Raw genomic sequence first — 22,868 nt, forward strand, 5'->3', positions numbered from 1 at the left:
TTTCTCTTTTGGTAATAAAATTTTGCTATTTACCAAAAAAAAAAAAAAAAAAAATCACAATCGGGTTTCTTTTGCCATAAAGCTTTAAAATGTTTTTTTTGGACAAAAAAATAAATAAATTAAGAAATACGAGTATGATAGAAAATATTATTGGGGGAAAAAGGAAAACCTAAAATTTTCCTTGTTCTCTCTCTTCAAACCTAGCCACCACAGTAATACTTAGGGGCTGCCATCGATTTTTATCGATGGTAAGCCCTAATTTTTTCTTTAAATTTAATGTGTTTAGCAAATAAAGATCACCAACAGTATGGTGATTATAGTCAGTCCCTCCATGTAGGGTTTAATATTATTTGTTTGTTTGTTTTTAGTACGTGCAGGGATACAAATTTGGAAGATTTGTCATGCAAATTTGTGGAATTGCGGCTCTGTTGGTATAGGGGTGCAGATTTAGAAGATTCGTCTGACAAATTTGCAGATCTTGATGATCAATCAAGTTTTATCACTTTTGCGACTATACATCAATGGGGCTCCGTCAAGAACGATGCAAATCATCTAAAATTATCCAAGAGCAATTCAAAAGCAATGCCATTATTTTAGGAGTGATTAATTCTTGTATTAAAAATTTTGATCTCTTAAGGAATGATTGTAAGTGACGAATGACTATTATTATTTAAGAAATCACCCATCCATATGCCATTCAAAATAAATAAATAAATAAATAAATAAATCTTTTTAAAGTGAAAGGGGGTTTTGGGTGATAAATTTCACTTTCTCGAAATACCCCTCTCAATTTTGTATTTTTCTATAAAAAAACTACCATCTAAATAAAAGAAACTACCATATGAAGAAAACTTTCATCTAAAAACGAAAAAAAAAAAAAACTTCTGCCTAAAAAGAAAAAACAGGGAATCGAGCCTAATCTTGTTATAATGAAATGAATGTAAAATGAAATTAGCAATTTATTACGAAACAAATTAGCAATTTATTACGAAACAGAAAAATAGTAAAATACTACGTAATGAATACTCTTTAACTAAATAGGCCCGTTTAACCAAAAAATTTGAGAGATGAATCAAATGATCAATTCTCCCAATTTCAATATTTGCAGTACACCGTGCTAGGTGTTTACGAAGCATGTCTGGTTGGATCTCTTCCAAGCTCAAGGTTGCCGAAAATCTCCTTCAACAGGTTCTCCCTCTCACTCTTCCTCTTTCGCAACTTAATTTCTGTCAAATAGTTAGCAATGGCAATTATTTCATTTTTTCCCTTTTAATTTTATTTGTTCTTGGATAGATTGACCAACAAGCTGCTGAATCACTTCGTAAAGAGGAGAGTAAGCAATCTGATGGTTTAGATGCAATTACCTCACAAAAATCTAGTGGTATTGTTCCTTTGCGAGATCAATTGAAGAAGAAAACATCTGATGATAATGAAAATTTGGAAAAATTTTACAATGATTCTGTTAATTGTGGTGAAATTAAATCAAGTAGTGATGACATTAGTAAGGTTAGCAAGCTGAATTTGAAGAAGGATGTTGGGAAAAAACCCAACTCTTCTTCTCTTAATGATAGTGATTGGACTGAACTTCTTAATACCCCGAAACAACCCATTGTTACTAAGGCGAATCGCTCTAATGGGGCATGGAAAGATGGGGGAAAGACTGGAATTATGGGATTGAAGGGTAAGGGTTATGGTAAAGTAGTGGGGAAAACAGTGAGGAAAGAAGGTGATGGGAATGGTGAGAAAAGAAGTGGTGTTCTTGGAGGGGGAGGCGGTTTGGGCATGGGATCTAGGAAGATTGTTGAGGGATTGGAACCGAGCTTGAGATTGAAAAAGGTGGAAGGCTATGATGAAGTAGAGCGTGAAAGAAATATAACTGGCGATGGGAATGGGAATGGGTATGGGGAAGGGGGTGGGTCGTTAGGCTATGACAAGTCTACGGTTAAGGTTGATTCCCTGATTTATGGGAATAGCGAGAATGTGTCTGTTCTGATGTCTGATGAAGGGAAAAGAGCTGTTTGTGATGATGAAAGAGTTGGTAGAACGACTTTTGAAATGAATTGCAGTGATGAAGGCATTGCGAAAACTGGTATTGGGGGTTTCAAAAGTGTCTCTCACTCTGGTGGCAATCATGAGTCAGATTCAGATTCATGTTCGACTTCTGACTCAGGGGCTGAACAAGAGCGGGAGGAAAGGATGCAGAGACGAAGACAAATTTTGGCTGCAAAAGCTGCTGTAAAAGCTTTGGAGGCCATTAAGGAACAGGAAAATATTGTGGCTCGATTGGAGGGAGAGAAGCAAAGCCTCGAGAAGATACTCGAGGAGCAAGCAAATCAAGCAGCACAAGAGGTTAGAATTTGGAATCACTTCTCATTATTTGTATTTGTATCATACCCAATTTTAATTATATTGCTTGTAGTTTTGGTGTGGGCTGTATGGCGGAACATATTGCTCTCTAATTAGTATTGGCTTTTGAATTGATTAAAAGTAGATGTTTATACATCTTTGGTTCCTTGTAAATTCACTCAGGGAGTTTTGATATGTACATGGAGTGAAAGAGTGCCAACTACTTGAATTGAACTTTCCTTGCCAAATATCAATTGTGATTATAGTCTTTGGGACCCATACTCGAGGCCATGGTACTAGCACATAGAATAGATGGAAAATTCTCTGCTACTTCAGAACCCTTATGTTAGATAATGAGCATTAAGATTATAAGAGAAATGATGGCCACTGAATCTGAATGGTTTACATGCGAAAAACACTTTGTCTTTTCATTATAAAATATTGTTTACATGCATGTGACTAGGGCTCTGCGAGTCTAATCACCACATTTACAAAACTTATTTCCCAATCCGGAAGATAATTGGAATTGGTGTTAATGATGCAGAATAGTGTAACAGAGATAGGATGATGGGTTAAAGTTATTAATGAAAGCTCATTCTGAAATCATACAGACATGCACCACTGTTTTTATATATGGGAACACTGCCATTCTTTTGAACATTTCCTTCTCTTGGACAATTTGTCTGTTTTTCTCTTTCTTTATCTATTTAGTTTTCACCTTTTCTCTTCTTCTTGGTGTGGTGTTTAAGTCTATGTTACTCGGACTCTTCATTTTACCTCAAGTATCCGTGTCGGACCCTCGACCTTCGGACATGGGTATGACACATAGACACTTCATTTTAGTTGAAAATCATAGAATTATTTCACAAAATAGCCGAGTCGGACATTTGGACACGTACCCGTGTCGGACATGGGTACTTGAGTCCGAGTAACATAGGTTTAAGTATAGATCTGTTTCACGTGGAAGAATTCTCTTCTTCTTGGTGTGGTGTTTGGGATTCCACTTGGAAGAAAAACTTGTATATTAGAAGTTCAAGCTCTTGGATTTTGACCTTCTGATGCTGACAAATTGCCATTACCCCTAGTCATTACCTGCGTGGGCTGTGTCAACATGTGAACACGACCCTAGATTTGAAATTGGAGTTTGAGATATTCTAAAACTAAAATTAAAACATTAGGTCTTTTTTGACATTTGTTAGGGCGACCAGTTGGGGCACTTTTTGGGCATCTAAAACCTCCAGACACCTCTGCTGATGACGACCTTTTTAGTGGGTTCTTTGTCTTCTGTACTTCCTAAATTGTTAAGTTTTTTTTTATTCCCCTCATGTGGGCAATAGAGCTTGCATTTCCTAATAGTCTTTTCTCAACCTTTCATTTGACTTTTTATTGTTTTTTATTTTTGTTTTTTTAAAGTACTTTATTTCCTCACCTAGAATCTCAATTTTAGTAGTAATTGTTGAAAATTATTAAAATGAGAAGGACTCAAAGGTTGAATGTGCAACTTTATTGTATAAATATACATATTTATGAGCTTAATGTGCATGTTTCAATTTCGAACTAAATGTTAGTTTTCTAATGTAGATATATGCAAATTCTGTTCCAATAATGTACTCTTGATGGAAAAGCTGCCCATTTTGTTTAAAAAATATGCGCATTTAGCTGTAAAAACTGCACAAAAGTGAATCGTACTTATGAGTAATAATTTAGAACATTTGTGTGAGTAATATGTTTAGAACATCTGATTTAAGAGTTAGAACAAGTGATTAAAAATTTATAAAATTTTTTTATGAAATTTTAAACATATGAGTAAAATTTAGAACATCTGATTTAAGATTATGAACATGTGAATAAAAATTTAGAACAAATTGATATAGAATGTAGAAAGTGTGAGTAAAGAATTTAGAAAATAATAGAACATACGCTTTAAAATCTACAACATATAATTAAAAATCATAGAACACACGTTTAAAAATTTAGAACATATAAGTTAAACTTTTAGAACAAGTTATTTAATATTTATGACATCAAACTTAACTAATTTATGGTTTAGAACATGTGAGTACTAAATTAGAACATTTGATTTAATTTAGAACACCTAAGGAAAAATTTAGAACATCAGATTTAAAATTTAGAACATACGAGTAAAAATTTAGAACATAAAGAGTGTTCTCACATAAGAAAAATTCTCACATAAGAAAAATTCTCATGAGAGCCTATATATATATATATATATATATAATGTGTCCTTTTTTTTCCACAATTTTATGTGAAATGTGAGCATTATGTTCAAATAACATGCACATTGTGCTTGAGTAAAAAAATGTTGCACATTTAGTTTAGAAAATAAGTACATTCAATTCACAAAATATGCAGACATAATTGTTCTTATCTTTCTCATTTTATAAATCTACTCATTTGACCCTAAATCTCTCACTAAATGGGTATATGTAGTTTTTCAATTAATAACTCGTGTTCACGAATCCAAATCCGAAATTTGGACACCTCTAAAACATATCCCTGGGTCCTTGATTATGGATATTTTTTCTGTCCGACACACTTAGACATTTAGACCCAAACTCGAGTCCACACCCATACCCGAGTCTGAGCATCCTAGTATTGACCATATTGATGCATCTTTTTTGGTGTGTTGATTGCTGCAGGCTAGTACTAGACAGTAAGAAATTTGGTTAAAGAATAATCTGTAGTTTACTTTTATATATTGTGTTAGTACTATTGGTTATAAACTTATAAAGATTAAACATCTCTGATATTTTCAAACCTTTTATAATGTCAGGCCTCAGAACTTCAGGCAATGACAATGGAAATGATGGAAGCTACTGAAGTGGAGAAGCAGAAGCACAATCATACAAGGATGGAGGTCCTAACACAACTGGCCAAATTGGAGGTGATACAAATGTCCTTTTCTTTTTCCTCTGTCCCCCTCGGGCTTTTCTCCCTTCCTCATTCTCTCTCTTGTTTGTCTATTATGAAATAATTGTGTTGAAAGAGAATTTGTGCTTGAGGACCTACGAGTTACTGCTGTCTATTGGTGTAACTCACTAATGATAGAATTTTAGCCCAAGTTTATGGTCCAGATTTTAATGTAGAAATACGAATATTACTTTTTGTCGTTAGAGTAAATTGAAAATGAACAAAAGCACACAGATAAATTTCTCAAAAGTCATGATTTTAAGGATTTCTTGAAGTCTTGGCTCAAGATGCATAAAAGTTCTGGGTGACAGAAGGATCAGGGGGGAAGGGTTATTTTACACTGGCTAAACTTCCAATAAAAAATGGTAAAAGAAATCCTCCAAATTGCGATCTATTTGGTGAGCTGTAGTCTTCTATAATTTGGCTTGTTAATTTTTTTTATTTCTTCTCTTGCATTTCACATCTTATATCATTAATGCCTCCTTTTGATGTGCCTGAACCATTAGTCCTGACTACTTTTGATAAAAGTTGCAGACTGCAAATGCCAATCTTGCTAAGTCGCTGGGTTCCACACAATGGAATCTTGAAATAGAGGTATGCAGTTGTTTAAAGAACGTTGTCTTCTCCTCGTATAACTCACCTTTAACCTCGGCTATATTTGTTGTTACTGCCAATATATGTGGGTTCTATCATCTTTATTTTAGTAGAGTTCCTAGTGGTTTCATGCATCTATTGTTTCTGGGTGACAGAAGGATCAGAGGGGAGTAGCAACTAGCAAATTCTATGTATATATCTTTTCTGACTTTTAATAGCAAGTGAATATCTTTCTAGCATGAAGTTCTTTGTTTATTTTATTTTTTTATTATTAAAAACAAAAATATGGAAACCACAAGTAAATTCCAATTTTTAATTTTCAGTGTCGACACCCAAAAACAATTGTGAAACAATATTTTAGAGATTACCCAAAAACATGAAGATTATTTTTTACCCCTATTACTTAATACTCTTAGGTATTGTTTGGTTGGACCAACTTCCTATGGGCACTCAAATTTCCTAGGATTACAATTGTGATATGTTGTTTGGTTAGCCCAAATAGTGCAAAATGGAGGAAGTTAAAATTCCTAAGGAATTTGGAAGTCCTACATAATGTAGGAATTAAGATATCCAGGTCTTCCTTAGTCATTCAAAATTCCCATGTTTTTTGATTTGCTTATATCTACTAAACTAATGAAACCTATTTCGTAGGAATTAGATAAGGGAAATAACTTCCCATAAATTGTAAATTACTATGGGAAGTAATTTCCCATTGCAACAGAACAATGCCTTATTATATGGGCCCAAGCCTAAGGGGGCAATAATTTGAGGACTTGGGGAGTATTAAAATGACTAGTTTTTAAAGTGATTGTACAACTTATGTCACTTGAATATCAAAATTGTAAAACCATTAACTTAAAATTGACAGTGATACAAAGCAGGCCTTCAATACCACAAATGTTCCTCGTTCACATCATAGACATGTCATGTAATATCAATGTAGTTTTAAGCTAAGATTGCCTTTACAAAAGGATGCACATTAAGGTAGATTAAAGCACATGGACCCTTCTCACCTTTTCTTTTAAGTCCCTTCTCATTTGACGACCATACCTGATACTCAACTTGTGCTGCATGTCATAAAAGTACAGAGCTGGACTCAAATAAATTAATCTGAACAAATCCGAGTTTCCGAAATTTATTGCAAAAAAAAACTATTAGATCCGACCCAAAATGATGTGTTTGGGTTCCCGTGCCTAGTAACCCAATTGCCTCCTCTACATGCAAGTCCCACCCTTACTAGGCATTCTAAACAATTTGGACAAATCTTCAGATTTAAAGTTAATTCACAGCATTCACATTCACATTCACATTCACATTAGGTGAACCTTTAACCCCTTTCAAATCCACATATGCTTATACTTAACCAAATCTTTCGAAAACAGTGAATATGTAGAATTGGTGTCAGATCTTTTTAACACATCCAATGTATGTACAATTTCACTCCATCGCAACAAGTTACATCAACACAAAAACCCAGCAACAAACAATTTTTAAGGCAAAACCACAGACCAAAGCCAGGGTTTTATTTACTTTCTTGGATCATACTGCCTCAAGCACGATCTGAAAAAGAGTGAACATCTTCTTGAAACTAATTACTTTGTCATCCAAAAATAAAACCACCAAAGCTGAAAAGGCATCAGTCTCACCCAAGACACCCCTTTTCAAGCATTTTTTCATTCAACCACTACGGTGAAAAGGAAATGGTGACAAGGGATCTCCCAACACAATCCCCTTGCATAGGACTACTACCTGGGGCCCCATTCACCGAACCGAAAAGAAGGCATTGTATAAGAAGCCTTATGTCCGATCCATTCACCGCTACCCAAACCCCTTTCTTTCAATAACATCAAAAAATTCCCTACTCATCCTATCATAGCCTTCATGACTGCATCATGTTTGCTGAAGTCTATCTTTTCCTTTTAAACCAAGTTTTGAAAATAAAAGCAACATACCATTATAACAGGTCATACTTATAAAAGTGATTTGTGTAATATATAAAAAGTAATATATTAGTAAATAACTAATAAAGTTTTGAAGTTACTAAACATTATTTCAAAAAGATGATCTATTAATGTGATGCTCGACTCACCATGTCACCCTATCGTATCTTTGTGGACAGAGATACAAGGGAGAATAGGACTGAAGAATAAAGGCAGTTTTGCTACATGTTTTGTAACAAGGCAGTTTGAGTGTTGATATGCTCTCTTTTTTAGGGTCACATGCTCATAATTAAGTCTCCTATCTCTTTTCCCTTACATTTTACTTTAGTCTCATAGACGCATTCATTTCCCCTTTAATGATACATTTATTTTCCCATGGGGATGAGTTTTGACTAGCTACTAGCCTACTAGTCTTCTATGTTTCCCCTTACACTCAGGTTGCATATGTAAGAGTTTATTTATTTATTTATTTTTTTTATTTGTAACTAACAAATTTTTATTCTCACTTAAAGAGAAACCATCCTTGTCCCTAATTCCATACATCCGTTATCCGATCCATACCCAGTCCAACATTGAGTCTAATCATCATGGTAAAAATATTTTAAAAGCGACTCTTTATTCTTAATATGACAATATGTCAAAAGAATTGCAACAAACTTTTTCTAATTTGATGATTAAATAAATTTAGGTAAAATTGTCATAAATAATACAACCTTTGAGCTCTTCAATTTAAACAAGACAAAATCTTGGTTATTTTTTAAAATTACAAAGGGTCTCAATTTTAACATGTCAAAAAACTTGTAACTGTGAAATATGTTACCCATGAGTCCATGACAGTGTCGTCATAAATTGGTCTATATATTAAACTTTAATTTATTTATTTAGAAAAAAATTAATTTTTTTTAAATTAAAAAAATAAATAAAAATTCCCCCCTCCCCATGGCACCACCACCGCCTCCTACTTCAACCATGGCTGCCACCTCCCTTCCCCTCAGCCGCGCCACACCACCAAGAAACCCCCACATCAGCCCAAACGCAGCCGCCACCTATTAGCCATGCCACCATCAGAACACCCCACCCACCCGAAAATTCCAAAATAAACCATCCCACCCTTGAAAACCTTCCCAACCTACCTGAAAACCCCAAAATGAACCCCCCCCCCCCTAAAGTCCCTAAACAAATCCACCCACCTCTCGAAAACCCCAAAAAAAACCCACCCCACCGTCGAAAACCTTTCACCACTGCATAAAACAAATAGAATGGGGGCGCAATGCGAGGGGTGGGGATGAATTTGGGTAGGTGTGGGTGGCTGTCCTTTTGTTTCTTTATTGTCCAGTTGCCCAAACATTAAAGTACAGTAATCCAGTACACATCTGTTGTTTTTCTTTTGTTTTACTTAATTGTATATTTTTTTTATGCTGATTTGGATTATATTTCTTGGACTAGGTAAATCGCTTAGCAGAATTACGGCACCAAATTGAGGTAAAGGAAGCTGCCCTTGAAGGTATGTAAGTGCCAAAGTCAGCTCTGGCCCTGTCCTTTCAGTCACCTGTTTTATGAATGGTATTTGCTATTTAATATCTACTTGCTTTATGTCAGTCAACCAGTTATGTCATCTATGCTGCTGCCTCGTGTTAGTAAAAAAGGAAGGGACTTTTGTAATTTTCTATGCTTTCCAAATTTCCAAATGATAGAAATACTAAGTTATGGACTTGGTAGAAGTGATCAGCAAAGGTTTGGGTCCTTGACATACATGAAATCTAAAATATTGGAAGTGTTATAATCTAATTTACTTTATCTAGAAAATGTTGCCACGCAATCTTTATACACAATATGATGCATTAGTACACCCACCTACACCACCTATCAGGTGCAACGAAAGATGCAAAAGGGGGAATGGAGGGACACATCATCAAAGTTAGATGGTTCTAATATCATCTTGCTTTGGAGAGGAAGAATGAGGGTACGTCTGTAATTTTATACGAAGTTAGTTAGCTTTGGGAATGATAATAGATTAAATAGAGGAAATTAAGGAAGTTAATGTCCTTTTTTAACTTTGAATTGTAACATGGAGGAGATGCATAATATTTTGGGAGAGGAGAGAGATGAAAAGAATGACGCTTATGATGACGAGATAGAAAGTATCATTGGCCAAATAAGTAATGCTACAATTAATTTGCAGCATCCTAAAAATGGATACGTTAAGATAAAAAGAGAATGAAGTATCTTATCTTTTTTTTAGCATCCTCTTTCACCTTTTAGGAGTATCAGCGGTGGTAATCCTCTTTTTAATGATTCAATTGATAGATTTTTGCTAATTTATGCTAAAATGAAATTATTTTTACTGCATTGAAACTATATTTGCCGAACTGAAATTATTTTTACTGAATCAAAATTAATTTTACTGAACCAAAATTATTTTTGTTGAACTAAAATTATTATTTATTGATTCTCTGTTATATTTGTTCTTTTAAGTTACTGATTTTTACTAAACTGAAACTATTTTTACCGAATAAAACTTATTTTTATTATGAAACTATTTTTACTTAATAAACCTAAATATTTTTTTACTAAATAAAATTGGATATTTTAAGATGAAGTGAACAAGGCCTAAGTATGAAAAAATTTCTTATTATATAGGGACACCATAAGTGAAATATGACATATTAAAGAGGGATGTAAGATCCTTTTGTTTTTAAGAATATTACTTCTAGTTTTCTCTTTTTTCTTTTCTTTCTTTATCCTCTACTAGACTAATTTACAATATATTTTAAATTCCTCATTGATCTAAAGATATAAATGATAAAGGATGAGTGAAATATTTGATATGTGACCTAAAAACCTGATTTACGATAAGTGTTACAATAATATTTAATAATTGCGAGTGGAGGCTTTATAGAAGTGAAGGTGAAGTACTTCCTCTGTTCACTCCGTTTAAAATTTTGTACCAATCACATTCTTCCCTTTGACCTCCTTTGTTGATTTATATGTTAGTCAAAATATAGTCATGTAGGACTCAATATATATTTTCACACTATCTTTATTATAATTTTACTCATCTATAATACTTCCTCGGGTTTTTTTTACTTGCATCTTATTCCTTTTAAGGAAGTTGCAAACTAATTGCACTATTTCTACTTTGGGCATTCTTTCATACACTTTTTGTTTGTGTTCACACACCAAATACCCATCCTACCCTTACTCACATGTAATATTTACCCTTGTTACCTAGCTTTTACTCTCTTTCTATTGTTTGTAGTCACATGGACATTTTTGTTATTTAACTTCTTTATTAATATTTGTTGTCAACTCAAATGGAGCAATTTAAAAAAAAAAGCCACAGGAAGTATTAGATATGAAAGGTTGAAATTATGCATGAGTAGTCATGAAAATCAAATTATTGCAACTAATAGTGAACGGGGGAAATATTATTAGCCATATAATAGCATTAATTATACTTCCTCCGTTTGATTTTATTCACCAGATTTTAGTTTTTGATACTATTCACAAATTTGGCTAGTTTTTGTGGTTTATGACTATGATAAAAAATAGTCATTGGGGATCTCGTTAGAACTGTCTCAATGCATATTTTCTTAATACTAACTTTGTATAAATTTTCCTTGTTGGTAATAAGAGATATAAATCGTTGAACTTGTGTGTTGACAATGTGGAAAAAGAGAATTGTGTTAACTAAAAAAGAACGGAGGAAGTATATAATAGGAGGGGAAGGCGGGTGGGAGGCGTGTAAACAAAGAATTGGTGTATATATATGGAAAGTTATTTTCTTGCAAGAAACTTTAAAGGAATCGTATCCATAATCCTTGCTGCTCCCAAGTTCGTAATTGATTATGCAATTTGTGTTGTGTTTGCATATTTTTTTTATCATCAAATGCACAAGTTTTTGTTTTTCTTTTGGTTTAATAAAATCTGAATTAAATTTAAAATCTATGACAATCCAATTTATCTATTAGAAAAGTTAAGAATGCTTATTTTGCTTCTCATTGGAATGATTTTGTATGTCCAGATTAATATTTAACTAAAGTTTTTAGTCTAATATGAAGTTGAACTATTGAAGATTTGAAGCTCAAAATTTTATAATATGTTTAATATTTTTTATAGAATTTATCATCTTGAATTTTGAAATATGTAGTGAAATATTTTATTTTCATATTGTCAACCTTGAATTTCACATTTCAGCATCTATGCTTTGGGCTTCCCTTGTTTTTCCTTAAAAAAATCTTCATTTTTTTTTTCGTAACAAAGAAACAGTTGTATAATATTGAATTGGCCGAAGACAGGCAAATATGGACCCATTTTGGTGTGACATCTAGTTTGTCTTGGTGTTAGAGCATTTTGGCCCGTGTACTTTGTCATATTCCTTTGCTCAAGATAGGTGGTAGTGGAGCAATATGGGCTATGTTAACAAGAATAATATTCTACCACTAGGTAATTTTTATTTGGGCTTGTCAAATGTCATTATAAACTAAGGCTTGGTCCCTCTTTGCTCTGCCGGCACAGTTTAATGTTTTTACTAATACTTTACTTCATAGTGTTGGTTTAACTTTAAATTATGAAGCAGTGATACTACCTAATGTTTTCTGCCATGAAGTTTGTACTCATTTACTGTGCGTCTTTTTATTTTTATGTTAAATCTAATGTTTTCTGCCATGAAGTTTGTACTCATTTACTGTGCGTCTTTTTATTTTTATGTTAAATCTGAACTTATTATGTAATCCAATTATATATTTATTTATTTATTAATTCGTTTTTATTTTCATTATTTTTAAACTTTTTTTTTTAATTTTTATTTTATTTGCAGAGTTGAAGAGAGAGATTTATAGTGTTCATCAAACTAGGGCCACTTTGACAAGTGTAAGGCTTTTTTCATAACATTTATGTTATAACTTAACTGATAAATATGTGCTGCTATTTAGTGACTTATGTTTCTAAAATATGCTACTCTTGCAGTTGGCGGCTTCAAAAGGCTTTGAGTTGCAGAAAGAGATGCTGGAAGCTGAATGTGCCTTTGCAACTGACAAGAATGCAAGACTGCAAGAGAAGGTGAGATTGATAACTTCTGTTCTCTCTTCCCCAATTTTCTTTTTCTCATCTTGAATTGTGATCATTGTCTATGGTCCAGAGATGAATAAAAGACGTTATATTGTTTGTTTGAATGTCATACTGCATGACCTTTAAGAATGTTATGAGACCTTTTAGTGATAAAAAATGTTATGATACTTTTTAGTGATTGAAGTTTAATGGAAAACTCATCTGCAAAGAAACTTTCATTTATAAGTAGTTATCCTAACAAAAATAAGTATTTGCTGCCACACATTTTTTTAAAATATGTAATTTAGGACTTGCAAATGACTCTGTATTAACATTTTACCTTGTCAAAATGCATAAGAACTCGATTCATTTCTCCTTGCCACTTTTAGGGAATTCCAAAATTTTCTTTCACTGTGAAAGCCACTTAAGCCACTTTTTCAAATTTATTGTGAACTGCTTCGCTGACTTATTCTTGATTAGATATCTTGGTGACCTTTCCATACTTTTGACTAAACAAATATCAAAATTTGTTCAGTACTGAAGCTGACTTTGAATTGTACAATGTACCTTGTTGACATGATAGGTGATGAAGCTGGAAGCAAACATTGACATGACATTGAAGGAAATGGAAAATTCAACTGAAGTAGAACTTGAGCTTAGGCGAAGGCTTCGGCAGATGACAGATCATTTGATTCAGAAACAAGCCCAGGTAAATCTTTTGTATTCTGTCTTGCTTCAATGGAACATTTGTTGATGGGTGTTAGTGATGCCCTGTTTTTAAGATACATCTTCAGTTTCTCATCATGCCGACTATCACCTTTCTTTGAAAAAGGTTTATTAGAGTGCTTAACCTTTTACATTATGATATTGTTGCATTGAAAACAGTTCGTGAGGTAGTAATATAGTACATGTTAAGGGAAGCTCAGGTTATGAGGTAGTTTAGACCTCCCTCTTCCCACAGGTTATGAGGTAAATAGATGATAATTCTCTTGATAAAAAGCAAAGAAGCTCCCTTGTATGGTGTAGAGCTGCTTATATAACAAACTGATTTGCTTGATTCATTAAACAAATAAGCTTCTTGAGATATATCTAGTTGGTAGGTTACAAGGAAAAACAAAGCCTTATCCCTTCTTAGTAGGCTCAATTTGATACTTACCTGGTCCCACCCCCTTTATACTTAAAGCACCCTTCAATTTCGAGTTTACGATCAACACTACCTGTCAATGATTTGTTCTTAAACAAGATGGGCAACGTATTACATTTTTCTCTACTGTTTACACAATTATCCAATGAATTTGTGGAATCTTAACTTGATGATATACAGGGAATCTAGTTTACTACCATTCTTTCGCAATAGAATATATTTTCTGTGGGAGCTCATGCTTAGCTTGCTGAACATGCAATGTTATATTCATGATTTTAGTTATAAAAGCACGTATGCAGTGATGCTATTAAGAATTTATCTGACATCACACCTTCAACCTGCCTTGTCTACCATTTGCCTTGCCTTGACTTGAACTGAGTGATATGCTGAAACTTCATTAAAAATAATAGTTGGTGATGCTCAGAGCGATCTAAATCATATTAATTTGCACATATTAATTGCTTAGGTTTCATTTTCCATTATTTCAAGCATACCCTTTATTTAAGAATTGTACATTCTTAAACTTTTACACCTTTTACAGACCTTTACTTTCTTGAATTACACTATGCTACTGGTTACGGAGTACTAATTTATTTTTTGTTATTTCAGGTTGAATCACTTTCTTCAAACAAGGCAACTCTTCTTTTCAGAACTGAGGTAGATCTTTTTGTTGAATTTGCATAACATTTTAACTATGGCTGTTACACCGTTTAACATATTTGGTTACAGGCTGTTTCAAGGTTACTCGATGAAAACAAGTCTCTAATCAGTGGGAGTGATATTTCGGGCAATTTAAGAGAAGACTTAGAAGCAGGAACATGGGAGTCAACTGGTTCTAAGCTGCGGCCAATGTTAGAAAATAAAATTCAGTCAGGGAGGCAGCACCTGGGTTCACTACTTATACAGTTGGATGCAATATTTTCAGCTGGTACAGTATTTTTAGCAAGAAATCCGGCAGCAAAGCTCTGGTCCTTGGTGTATCTTATGTCCCTTCATTTATGGGTTTTGTATATTTTTTTCTCTCATTCTCAGTTAACTGAAGATTCCACATCCAGTTCTGTAGTATCCTTGGAGAATATCAACGGTAGTATTGGTGTCTAAAACATACATATTGTTATAGGCATTGTTTTGTTGATTGTTCAATGAGCTCGTGTATATTATCACGGTAATAAGATCTTAACCGCTGCTGATAACCAATATTTTTTTTTTGTTCTTTTTTAATGTGATTATGTTTAGGCAAAGTAGATTGTGCAAAGAAAACATTTGATTGTATGCGATCTAGTTAGCTTAGTGTTTGGTATTTAACGATGAGGAGGAGCGTCGTCTTGGGTGGTTCATAAATGTGTTACGCCGTATTCTGTACCTAACATGTCCTAATTTTGGCAGGTTGTTACAATTCAAGTGACGTAACCTAGGTACATGTATAAGGGGGTCTCTCACTCTCTCCTTAGGGGCTTATGGCTTGACATTCTCCATCTTGTTTCTCGTTCACGTACTTCTTCAGTAGTGATGAGGTGTTGTTTGTTTGATTTGGGAATTTACTTCCCATGGAAATTTGTATTTCATGGGAATTAAATACCTACATTCAATTCCTAAGAATTGTCTATATTTATTTGGTTTTGATGAAAGAACTTGCAAATCATGAGAACTTTGACTTACATAGGAGGGTTAGGTATTTTACTTCCCATGTTTTGTGCGAAGTCACAATTCCCATGAATTAGCAATTCCCACTTTAAATTTTTTATTGTCAACTAAACAACTCATCGAATTTCCAATTCTCATGATTTTCCACTTCCCTCATTTTCTTTGTGCAACTAAACAAGCCCTCAGCCGAACATGGTACACTCGGTTGAAATACAAGGCTTATAACAAACATGGAAAGAACATTGTATACCAACTGATTTAAGAAATTGAAATAATTGTATACTAACAAAAAGTACACTGGCAAAAAAAAATTCAAAACAATTCCTTCCTTTGATTTAAGAGATTGGTATGTTATTTACATTCCTTGATTTAACAAATTGATTTATTATTTAAATTCCATATTGTAGGGAAAAATTTCAAGCATCCCAAACTTGAACCCCATTGTGATCATACACTTAAACATGGTGGCGTCTAAAGAGAAGAAAGCTAGAGCAAAAGAGTCGCCAACAAGTTTTAGGAATTTGTAAACCGTTCACAGGGTGAATGTTACACCCCTTCACGATCCTAGAGATCGCTAACTCCATAGTGGTCCGGAACCATGACTGGATATTCGGGATGAAGGTACGAATCCAACCTAAGAGAGATAGAACCCACCCTAAAATAGGCCTCTACTTTATTCTTATCATATTCATGTGCGCTTTCTGACTAACATGCAATCATTAGATTAACCCTAAACCTGTTTAATCTATGTTGGTCGAATATTAATGCACAAATAAGTCTATTATTGGCGATCACTTGAATTAAAATCATATTAGCCTAAATCACATTATTAATTATCTTTAGGCGTGATTTCAAGTACAAATTCGCTTTAAACCTGCAGAATGCGTGATCAAGCAATAATAATAATATATAACAAGCAACATGATATTAATCATAAACCCAGCAATCATCATCTTAACAATAAAGCTTAATAATATTAGCAAGATCCTAGGCATGATACTAACATGATTAATAACAAATCCTAGCATGTCACTAAACATTAAAGATCAAATCTTTAACCCTAACATGATACTAATATGGTATTAGAAAGAATAGGAAGCACCCTAGACATGATATTAGGAACATACATGATATTAGAAATATTAGTTAATACCCTAAACATGATACTAGAAATCATAAAGACATCCTAACATGATACAGGAATATAATAAATACCCTAAACATGATTCTAGGAATAAAATAAACTAAGCATGCTTTCTATATCAAGAGAATAAATAAGTAATTACATTACTTACTTTGATGGCTCGAATCTCTTTCTAATAACAAAATACACGCGTTAGTAAACTTTAATAAAATATTAAATCAAACAATTAATCAAAGAATTGAAATAGAATTTGGGACCAAACCCTCAGAAATTATCAACCTTTCACGTCTAGGGTGAAGGCAACTTTGAGCTTGGCTAGGTGTGTCTAGAACTTGTGAATGCAGTATGGTGTTTGTGAAAAAGCTAGTTTAGAAAGCAAGATGGAGAGAGAATAAGCTATTGCTTACAGAGAGATAAGAGAGAGAATTGTGATCAAGCTTGTTGATGATCTAAAAAACGGAGGCCAAGGGCCCTATTTATAGAAAAAATAGTTCGGAAACGAAGGAAAATACTTCAAGTTCTATACGGAATAAAACTGGCATCTGTCGCCAGACGACAGGCATTAGCGCCAGGCGACAAACATTAGCGCCAAGCGACTGACATTAGCGCCAGGCGATAGACTTTAGCACCAGACAGACTCTGTCATTCGACGCTAATTAAAAGATAAAACGCGCTTTGTATGGAATCCTTTTCCTAATACAATTAAGTAATTAGACTCCGCGTTCATTAGTTTTAAGATCATATTTATCAAAATAAAACACTTATTTTAATCCAAATAAAACTCTTTAAAATATAATTATCAATCCTAATTCCATTAGGATTTAAGAGAACCTTCTAGATTATTCTAGAAGACTATAATCAATCGTAGTAGCTTTAGGAATGATAATTAATAATAGGCCCTCCTCTAGATCATTGGGCCGCATATACAAACCATTTCGGGCCCATTTTAGTATTTTGGCCATAACTTCCTCATTATTCATTGGAATTGGGCTTATAATATATCGTTGGAAAACTCTTTTCGATCCCAATCCAAATACACTATTATTGGACCCTAATCATGGATCAAACTGAATTGGACTGCTATTTCAAAAATAGAGCAGATTTTCAAAAACAGAAAGAAGGAGTTTTATTAAAAACAACCGCATCATTAGACTTTTAACACTTTCACATTGTTCGATAATCAAATGACGTGAAAAATATTCATCACTGGGTTTGGTTTTGGGGAGACACATTTGGGTCTAAAGAAGTCCCCATTTTGACTGAGTTTGGAGAAACGCATGTTTCGAAGAAAAAAAGTCAGAGTAGCGATAGGGACGAAAAATGATTCAAAGCGTTCGGCGACCCAAAATCATTCTTGTAACGTCGATACCTGCAAACTAGCGTTAGTTAAACAGTTTAAAGAGTTAAGAAACGCGTATCTTGCACCGTCGAGTACACTCTTTGTAGTAACTGATTTGTTGCTGTATTTTGTTGTGACGACCTCCACAAGCTAGGGGACATCGCCTGAAGACCGCCCCGCTTGTAGTTGTCTTCAATTTCCGCTGTGACGTTTTTCCACATTGTAGGCGTCTTTCAAAGCGCGCCTACGTTAAGCATGAGTGAATATGCTTGGCACTCATACGAAGTGGGAATTGACATCACGATTAGGGACAAGGAAAATAGGGAGCCGCCAACAAGTCTTTAAGGAACTTGTAAACCATTCACGGATCATTATAAGGCAACAACGATTGATCCATGAAGGTTACACCCCATTCATAATCCGTGAGATTACTAACTCCATATGATTCGGAACCACGAAAGGAGGATCAGGGATGATGGTATGAAGTGAGTCATGGAGTCATGTTCGCTCGTATTGGCCTCTACTCGATTCTTATAATGAAAAGTATTCCTGCAATCTCAAAGGCATACAAACAAAATATTCAATTTGCTCCAAACTATTATTATGCTAACTTGGTTGAATATTAATGCAACACATAATTCTAAATATTTGCGATCACTTGATTTAATAACAAGATTAAAAAGGAACCTAAACCGGTTATCCAAATTATCTTATTAGGCGTGATTTTCAATTACATATTCCCTTTAACATGTAATAGGGTGATCATAATAACAATAGAATAAACATTAATATTGGAAGCAATTTAACAATAATCCAACAATATAAGAATCGTTAGAAAAATAATAGAAAAAAAGTAACATATATTCTTACTTTGATTTTGCTTGTTTGCAACTATAAAAATAATAATCGCGTTAGTAACTTCATGGAAAATTAATAAAATCAATAAAATAATTAAATTAAATAGAGTTTATTTGGGGCCAAACCCTCAAATAGTTCTACCTTTCACGCCATGATTTAAGTATAGAACCTCGGGTAAAGTACGGACTCCTAGGAGTGCTTAGGGAAGGTATTTTGAATGAATAGGGTAGGCTAGTGTTTAGGCTAGAGCATAGAAGAGAGAATGAGAGTATTGATTGATGCCCCAAACATCAGAAATGAGGGGGTATTTATAGGGAAAATGAGTAGAGGGAACACACGGAACACTAAAAAGGATAAAACACTAAAAAAGCTACCGCGACACGGCACAAAATCCCGTGACACGGAAAAGTCTTGTGTGACGCGGGAAATATCTGACCTACGGGAGTTAAAACGCTTGAAGGGTTTACGCGGAAAAGGACACAGGACTGTCCCGTGTCACGGTACTGGCACCTGTCACAGGGAACTGTGCCGTGGCGCGGCACAGTTTCTCGTGACACGGCAAAGTTTGCCGTGACGCGGCAGACCTTGTGTCCCTTTTTCTGTCTAAATACATTTTTGCCCTAATTACATTCAGCCTTTTTAAGTGCCGATTCATAATTTCGGGCCATTTCTGGTTTATTATTCATTAATTGGGCTAATGTGAAATGAATAAAAAAGGTTTGGGCCAAAATAAAAATTAAACTATGCTTTAACTAAACATTAGGACTGATCCGTTGACTGAATTTGATTGAATTTGAATTTTAAGCACTCCCGGGATTAAATACTCAACCCGACCAATAATGTCGGTGAAAGGTTGTTCATCATCGGGTTTGGTTTTGGAGACATTTTTAGGTGTCTACAGAAGCCCCCACTTTGACTGAGTTTGTAGAAACGTCAAATTCAAAAACGATAGTCAAAGTAGTCGATAGGGACGGAGAATGTTTTAAGACGTTCTGCAATCCTAAAACACTCTTTATACGCCGATACCTACAGAAAATGTTAGTTCCACAGATAAAAGAGTAAAGGGATAGAATACGTATCTGTAAGGAGGGTATTCCCATCGTAGGGGATCCTTCTCCTTAGGTGTCCATGGCCCTTTAAAAGCCTCGGACTTTACACTTGTTAGGGTGTATTAGGATTTGAATTCCAGACTGTTTAGGAGACCTTGAATTATAAATGATTCTTTTCATCATGCTTTTTTATAAGGAACAAGTAGGAGTTGCCAATGAGTTGTAGGAAAACCCATAAACCTCATTCATGCCTTTCTCCGAAGTAGAGTTCAAGGGATATTTAGCATGAATCATAAGTTCACCCATGCCCAAATTGGTCTACATTAGCCAGAAAAGGGGTTCGGGAGTGAGGGTACTAAAATAAGTTCCCTTTAGGAGGGAATCGCTACTTTATCCCAAGTGCGGCCTCTGCTAGCTCTTCCTTTTTCGCAATTTCATTACCAAACAAATATATGCAACGTGATACCTAAAACTAAGTTAGTTAATTTTATTTACAAGCATTGATCACGTAGGAATCACATTGCAATGTTGTTATTCTTTATTTAATCAAAACGTTAAAAGGATAATATATAAAACAGTATTCGCCTTGGCTTAGGTGATCAAACAACAATTAATTATTCAATTCTAATCTTACTTAACGGAAGATACTATGTGAAATTGATTAATTAATCCTTTTAGGTGATCAAACAACACTAATTAATTAATTAAAGTTCTTTTAAACAAGAAAATAAAGATGATTTAACTAAGTGCTTGGGAATTCACCACTTCTCTTAGCTAGATCTCCGTTTAGAACACTTATGGACTCTTTCTTGTTCAGGAACCTCCACCGTGTAACAAAATATCAAAGGAGTTAGTGTTTAGGACAAGAGGGGTTTGGAAGCACAAGTTCACAAGTTTTTTTTCTAGGATTTAGGTTAATTTTCTATCTGTTTAAGCTTCGGATTAAGCCTCTATTTATGAGGAATGAGTAGGATTAGGGTTTTAAACATTTTTCCACAGCAGGTGTCGTGCGCAACTGGGTGAGTTATGTGTGGCAGTCGCGCGCAAGTGAATTGGTTGCGCTGGTTGCGCTGGTATGTGCAGCACAACTGGATGTCTTGTGCGCGACATTATGGTAAGATTCGATTTTATATTTTTATAAAATTATGAATCCTCCGCGAGCGCATCTCTATCAGTTGCGCTGGGTGTCGCGCGCAGCTGAAGTAGTTGCGTGCGCCTAGATGCGCGCGGCTTTTCCGCGGCAGCCTTGATTTTAGTCTAGGCGCTTCTAAATCGGTCATTATTGGCTCTTAAGCGCGGGCTTAAGCCTAAGTATGATCGGATTAGTTAGTCGGACCTTATTTTACCTTTGTTTTTTTTGGTTTGTGCTAGTCTTTTGTGTCTTTGCGGTTTAACCAGTTATCCATAAGTATTCTTCACTTCGATCCAACACAAAGATGGTTTTATTTATCGTCATTGCACTTCCTGTCGGGACAGGAGGCCAAAACTAGGTGTCTACAGTTAGCCCCCACTTTGATTGAGTCTAGAATAGACGATGATCAAAGTAGTCAAGGAAACAAATCCGAGACTCATTCTGTGAAGCTCCCTAAGAATAGAGAATCTTTCAGATATGGTAAGGATTTCAAAACGATCCTTGGTTCGCTAAGTGTTTGAAACAAGTAGCTACTAAGGCCAGAAAAAGTTATTTCTAATCTTAACGCGCTAAAGAATCTAGATTGACCCTTTGCAATTGTAGAACGCTTTTACAAGTAAAGGTGTTCGGGGTGATGTCGAGTCAAAATGAGTGTGGATTTAAAGTCCGTTCTAAAACTACTAAACCACAAAAGAATAAGGATGATCCTACTTGTAGGCGTCGTTTGAAGCGCGCCTACGTAAAATCATGTTGTGAACATGCTTGGCACTCATAGGAAGTGGGAATTGACATAACGATTAGGGACAAGGAAAGTAGGGAGCCGCCAACAAGTTTTTAAGGAATTTGTAAACCGTTCACGGATCATTTAAGGCAATCACGATTAAGGGTCAACGATAGGCAACAACGATTGACCCGTGAAGGTTACACCCCATTCATAATCCATGAGATTACTAACTCCATATGGTTCGGAACCACGAAAGGAGGATCGGGGATGATGGTACGAAGTGAGTCATGGAGTCACATTCGCCCGTATTGGCCTCTACTCGATTCTTATTATGAAAAGTATTCCTGTGATCTCAAAGGCATACCAACAAAGATTCAATTTGCTCCAAACTATTATTAAGTTAAATTGGTTGAATATTACTGCACACGTAATTCTAAAATATTAGTGATCACTTGATTAAACAACAAGATTAAAGGAACCTAAATCGGTTGTCCAAATTATCTTATTAGGCGTTATTTTCAATTACATATTCCCTTTAAACATGCAATATGGTGATCATAAATAATAATAATAGAATCAACATTAATATTGGAAGCAATTCAACAATAATAGCGTTAGTCCAAATCAAATAAAAATAATCCTAATCATGATACTAGCAATAAGAAAATAAAATAAGTAATGAAATTAATTAATTACTCACATTCCGCGCGTTCCTTTAAATTGCTACATCATGAATAAATTGTTAGTAACTTCAATAAAAAAATAAATCAAATTGAAATTAAATTAACTAAAAAGTAGAGTTGATTTGGTCCAAACCCTCGGTTAATTATACCTTTCACGCCTTGGTTTAAGTATAGAACTTCGGGTATTGTATGGACTCCTTAGAGTGCTCAGGGATATAAAATGAGAGAATAGGGTGGCTAGAATTTAGGCTAAAGAGGGAGACAAATATTCCCCATCCGTTGACATCTATC

At 34.5% G+C, this 22,868-nt stretch overlaps 1 protein-coding gene across 2 annotated transcripts; it reads left to right on the forward strand.

The window, feature by feature from the left end:
- The first annotated feature begins 1,034 nt into the window (after positions 1-1,034).
- On the forward strand, positions 1,035-15,147 carry LOC145598680 (golgin candidate 2-like). Of its 2 annotated transcripts, none has more exons than XM_081655059.1 (10): positions 1,035-1,188; positions 1,294-2,349; positions 5,141-5,251; positions 5,806-5,871; positions 9,258-9,315; positions 12,631-12,683; positions 12,780-12,872; positions 13,444-13,569; positions 14,614-14,661; positions 14,734-15,147. In XM_081655059.1, exons 1-10 carry the CDS (start codon positions 1,135-1,137, stop codon positions 15,103-15,105), a joined length of 2,037 nt encoding a protein of 678 aa, XP_081511185.1. In that variant the 5' UTR covers positions 1,035-1,134; the 3' UTR covers positions 15,106-15,147. The 2 variants fall into 2 exon arrangements, with proteins under 2 accessions (XP_081511185.1, XP_081511187.1); XM_081655061.1 differs by having other exon boundaries at positions 5,812-5,871.
- The last annotated feature ends 7,721 nt before the right edge of the window (positions 15,148-22,868 follow it).

The sequence above is a fragment of the Chenopodium album genome, chromosome 20, assembly GCF_948465745.1.
Source record: "Chenopodium album chromosome 20, dcCheAlbu1.1, whole genome shotgun sequence".
In the NCBI taxonomy this organism is placed as follows: Eukaryota; Viridiplantae; Streptophyta; class Magnoliopsida; order Caryophyllales; family Amaranthaceae; genus Chenopodium; species Chenopodium album.

Excerpts from the sequence above, each read along its gene's own strand:
- LOC145598680 (XM_081655059.1), top strand. The coding sequence starts at position 1,135 with ATGTCTGGTTGGATCTCTTCCAAGCTCAAGGTTGCCGAAAATCTCCTT. Across the intron at positions 5,872-9,257 it reads AATGGAATCTTGAAATAGAG|GTAAATCGCTTAGCAGAATT; the intron begins GTATGCAGTTGT and ends TTCTTGGACTAG. Across the intron at positions 12,684-12,779 it reads CTAGGGCCACTTTGACAAGT|TTGGCGGCTTCAAAAGGCTT; the intron begins GTAAGGCTTTTT and ends CTACTCTTGCAG.